The sequence below is a fragment of the Nothoprocta perdicaria genome, unplaced genomic scaffold (assembly GCF_003342845.1).
Source record: "Nothoprocta perdicaria isolate Ctin4 unplaced genomic scaffold, notPer1 scaffold_121, whole genome shotgun sequence".
NCBI classification, from domain to species: Eukaryota; Metazoa; Chordata; class Aves; order Tinamiformes; family Tinamidae; genus Nothoprocta; species Nothoprocta perdicaria.
Window position 1 is genome coordinate 941,651 of NW_020454328.1, and position 5,065 is coordinate 946,715.

Genomic DNA, 5,065 nt, shown 5'->3' on the forward strand with positions numbered 1-5,065 from the left:
CCCCGGCACCGCCATTACCGGCAGCGGGGCCGACGTTACGGAGGCCGCGGAGGCGCCTCCTGCCGCCGCCCCCACCCCCCGCCGCCACAGGCCCGGTACCGCGGGCGGCCCCCGCCACGCGCTGCAATAAACCTCACGGAAACAAAACTATTATTAATAACAAGAGTAAAATTATTATTAACAAATAGCAATGGTAAATAACTACAGCAATAATAAAYTATTAGTAATAATAAGAGGCGCCCCCAAGCGGCCTCCAACCACTGCCGCTGTGTGGCYGCCATTAGACCAGGCCGAAGAGGATCGCCCCGCCCCGGAAGTTAATCTCTATGGTCTGGGGCGGAGCAAGAGCGCCRCTGTGGGCTTCATGGTCCTTTGGAGGACCGATGGTCCGCCAGCCAACCAGCACGCAGCGAGAGAGAGCGAGCGCCCAATGGCAGCCCGCGCCACGGCACCGCCTTYCCTGCGCCCGCCCTCGTGCCGACGGCGGCCAATGGAGAGCGCAGACGTTGCCCCAGGGTGCAGCGCGGCGCGCGCGGCGGCAGCCAATGGGCGTGGAGGACGCGGAGGGACACGGCAAGGTGAGCGGGGTGGGGGCCCGGTGCTGTCAGAGCCTCCCGCGCCGCTGCCGGGCACAGGTCGGAGCGGGGGCAGCGCCGGCCCGCGCGGGGAGGGGGGGCCGGGACGGGGCCCGGCCGCGTCCCGCCCTTCGGCCCGGTCCCGTGAGGGGCGGCGGCCGCTCGGGGCGCGGGGGCCGCGCGGGCTCCTGGCGGCGGCTCCGCTCGCCAGGCCCGGAGCAGCCCCCGGGCCGGGAGCGGGGCTGAGCCCGGCGCTGCGGGGCCTCTGGAGACGCCGCGTCCCCTTCCCAGCGCCCGGCGGGTGGTGGCTGCAGCGCCTGGGTCCCGCTCGTTTCTGTGCTAATTCTGCCCTTTTCCTCCCCCCTCGCAACAGACCAGCCACAATGCAGACCCCCGTGGCGCTCCTCGGCTCCCCAGCGCTGGTAAGTGACCGTAGCCGGGGCAGGGAGCAGCAGCCGCGGGCAGGCACAGCTGGCAGGTCTTTATTTTGTGGCGTTTCACTCAAAACGCTGCCTGGGGTGACCTCAGCAGCAGCGGCGTGCAGGGGTTGGTTCGGCCGCACGTCCGTAGCGAGGGGCAGCAAGGTCACCTCTGGTGACCTGAGCGTGGTAGTGACCGTTTTAGCCTCGTGGAAGCCCAAGGGCCCCCGCAGAATTACGCTGACCTGGGTGTCAGGGGACTCGGTCCCCTGCACGTCCCCAAGTGTGGAAATGGCGGTAAATGCATGGAATTGATACCTAAATTCTGATGGAGCAGATGTGACTGTTGTAGTGCTGCAGTGTGGTCTCCTGCAAAACTGCTTGGGGATGTAGCCCTACTGGCTAAACTAGAAGTATTCTGGACTTGCTTTTTGTTTTAAAAAAAATTACAATTTAATTGTAAAATAACTGCTTTTTTTTTTCTGAGGGGTAGTGTGGAGGCATCTAACRTAGCGGTAATTGCTTTTGTTCTGTGCAGTTCCGCTGCTGTTCCAGGGCTCTGGCCAGGCCAGTTTCAATGTCTGTTTTCGGCAGGCCTGAGGTTCAGACCATTCAGGTAAGACTGATGTGGTAAATGTGCTCTAGTATTTCTGTCTTTACCGTCTGTGATACTTGGAAAAGAAAGCTTGGGTAGCAAGAGAGTGACTGGGAAGGGGACATCACTTGTAGCCTACATCAGGGATGGATTAGCAGATTTTGCTGAGCTTGCTCTGTTTTGAGTAAAGGAGAAATAATGATAACATTACATATGTGTGTGTATATATGTGTGTGTGTGTGTGTAAATATATATACATATATATATGCTTGTTTTTAATACAGCGTGACATGGCTGTGTCTTTTCTTCTCTATCCCGCAGCCAGCTGCTGTTTCCTATCCACAGCTGAGCCGCCGGGAATTCCAGACCAGTGCTGTTTCCAAGGATATTGACACTGCTGCAAAGTTCATTGGTGCTGGTGCTGCCACGGTTGGGGTGGCTGGTTCAGGAGCAGGTATTGGGACGGTGTTTGGCAGCTTGATCATTGGCTATGCCAGGTAAGCAAGAGGCCAAGCTGGCTCCAGTKTATCCCCCTCTTCCAGCAGTCGGTCTGGTAGATAAGCACATCCTTTTCTAGAGCGTATTTTCAATTCTGCATTAGTGTATAGATGTAATTCTCGATTGGTGTGTAGATTAAGTGAAGCAGTGGTCTCCTGGAGTATAAAAGCATTTTTATACTCCATGAATCTATTAAGATACAAAAGAAAGTGTCTGGATTGTTTTAAACTCCCTGTATTTCTGAGTGGTGCAGCAGCTGTGTGGAGCTCTGTCTGTCTCTAGAAGAAATGAAGCAGTAGTGATTAGCAGGAGCTGTTGCTTGGTACTGCCAGGTCAGATGAAACAAATCTTCAGGGTTTGGTGTGTCCACTGCCAATCAYTAAAATCAGGGAAGAGCACATGGGTTCCTCCTTCCAGCTGGTGGCTGCCTGCTATCAGTCTGGCTCGTGCTCYGCAATGCATAACCTGTGTGGGATCATCCTAGTTTTCTGATACAGGCTGTGGGTTATTTGTTTGTTACTTGTTTTTTTTCCTCACTGTGAATCCATTTCTCTTTCCCCCCCTGCCCCTTGTGTTATATACAGGAATCCATCCCTCAAGCAGCAGCTTTTCTCTTATGCCATCCTGGGCTTTGCCCTGTCTGAGGCCATGGGTCTTTTCTGTTTGATGGTGGCATTCCTTATCCTCTTTGCTATGTGACAGCTTCGGGCCCTGGCTGTGGCTTCCATCGCTCTGTCCTCTGTGGTTTGAGTCCGCTTCCATGAGAGCGTTCCAGACTGACAATTAAAGAAAAGATTTCTCTAAATGAACTGGTGGCTTTATTATCTTATTTTCCCATATATTTCGTTCCAGTGATGGTAAATCCTCGACGGAGCTGATGAAAGAGACATATTCTAGGTATATTGGCATCCATAGGTAAAGCAGAGAGGTGAATATAAAATGGTGGTGGGAGAGGAGACAACTATTGTAAAGTCAGCTAGATGAGAGGAAGGATGTCCTTGCACAGCATGAACTGCAGCTCTATAAACGTGATAATCCATGTCAAATCTATCTAAAATCTCGGAAACCCCAACAATACAATAATCCATATCAAATCTATCCAGAAATCTCAAACATCCCAACAAGCATTGCCTTGGTAAAGCAAGTGCTTCTGCGTGAGCTGACAAGGCAACGTTTTCTCAAATGCGGTGCCTTTCTCTTGCGGCTGAAAGACTGGGTGCTGGAAAGGTGATGGGTGCAAGTGAGTGTCCKTAAGCTGGGAGTGTATTAATGGCATTTGGGTACTAAGTTATCACTAGGTAGGCAAGCGTTCACACTGCCCTGTGCTCTCTCCTTTCACAAGGAGCTGACTTCAAGGTCACATTATTCAGGGGCCTGTTCCAAGTACAAAGAATTTACCTAAAGGTCCACAGCTCAGTTGCATTTCTTCTCCCCCAAAGTTACAAGCTTCAGTTATTTCCAAGATGGGAATGTGCTGTGGAGAAATTCTAAAATCCAGCCTGAATCCTGGCTGCTGTGGCAGGCCTGCTGTGCCTTTAAGAAGCAGTAGGAAGGTCACAATTTTGCGAGCTTGCCTGATTATCTGCTTTAGGTAATTGAATTAATGCAGCTCTTGGGCAGTTAAAGCCTCGGGCGCGGAGTTGTGACCTCCTTTGAGATATGAATGGGGTTCTGTCCCTGCTCGCTCTTCATTCCTCATAGCTGCTCGCACCTTTGAGGGACTGAGAAGGATTTTGAGTCATGCTGAACTGTCAGTGAGACGACTTGGAGAAATCTGATTTTTTTTTTAAACCCCCAAAGAAGCCACCGTAAGGATGAATGACTGAGCAAGGAAGGGGGTAAAAAACCCCCCAACCCTGCATTTTGTGCCAAGGCGGCTCTTGGGGACATGCAGCCCCACGGTGGGTCCCCAAAGCCGGTTGTGCCGCTGCAGCCAGGGCTGAGCTCCTGTCCTTCCTGCTGCGCTCCAGACAGCAGGTTCCATGCAGCAGAAAATTCCCTTTTTGRCAGAGGGGGTGACGCATAAATGCCTCGCGGGCTCCTTTCCCGCTCTCTGTAAGGGGAATTCAGTGGGTCACCCGGAGCTGCCACGGAGGCTGGCGGCGCTCGGGAGGGGTGGCTCAAAGGAGACTTCTCCCAACATGTGGGATGACTTGCATGGGCTTCCCGTGAAACGGAGGGAATGGCAGAGTGAAGAGCCACAACGAACAGGTCAGGAACGCTGCACTTTGGGAATCYGAAGTCCCAAACTGGTGTGTTAAGGGCAGGGAGAAGCCGTTGGCCTCACTGGTCCCATCACACGTTTAGACCACGTTTAGACACGAGAACACTATGCTGTGTTGCCTGGCCCTTTTCAGCATCTGCCYATGAAACTGTGCTTAAATAATATGTGTATAATATAAATATATATATAAAATCTCCCTGTGAAAAGAAAAGCGATCTTGGAGGTAAAACGAGTCAAGGATAGTTGCCCTTGGCTCCTGTACACAGCCAGGTCAGCGTGTGCTTCCAGGTGATGCGTTGCAAGGTGTGCAACCCACGAGGGACCATCCTGCTCCATGTGAATCATGGATCATTCCTGTTCCATGGGAATGGGTGACCGGAGGAGCCGGCCAGGAGGGACCCACGGCTGCTGTGTGCGGCCCCGCGCAGGCCCCTGCGCCCGCCGCGGAGCTCGGGGCTCTCGGGGGCTCCTGGGGGCTGCTCGGAGCTCCCGGGGGCTGCTCCGGGGGCTCTCGGCGCCGTTTTCCCGTTGGGAAAAGGAGGTGATGGGGGGAACAGCCCCCGCTGGCGGCCGTGCTGCCGCGGGGCCGCCGGGCGGCAGGGGGCGCGCGCGCCGCGCCGCTCCTCTCTATGGTTGCTGCTCTCTATGGTGCCTGCGGCGGCGGTGGGCGGGCGGCGGGCGGGGGAGCGCTGCGGGCGCCGCTCGGTGCTGCCCGGGCCGCGCTGCGCGGCGGACTCGCTGCTGCCGGAAGCGG

General features: G+C 54.9%; 1 protein-coding gene across 2 annotated transcripts in view; it reads left to right on the plus strand.

The window, feature by feature from the left end:
• ATP5MC1 (ATP synthase membrane subunit c locus 1) overlaps positions 1-2,891 on the plus strand; it is a 3,612-nt gene extending 721 nt beyond the window's left edge. The window contains exons 1-5 of one of the 2 annotated variants that reach the window (XM_026054421.1): positions 561-578; positions 949-997; positions 1,533-1,610; positions 1,911-2,086; positions 2,672-2,891. In XM_026054421.1, coding sequence (XP_025910206.1) covers positions 959-997; positions 1,533-1,610; positions 1,911-2,086; positions 2,672-2,786 — 408 coding nt within the window. In that variant the 5' untranslated portion in view covers positions 561-578; positions 949-958 and the 3' untranslated portion in view covers positions 2,787-2,891. Of the gene's footprint in view, positions 1-560; positions 579-948; positions 998-1,532; positions 1,611-1,910; positions 2,087-2,671 lie in introns of those variants that run through there. The other variant, XM_026054420.1, reaches the window with a different exon arrangement.
• Positions 2,892-5,065: the final 2,174 nt, after the last annotated feature.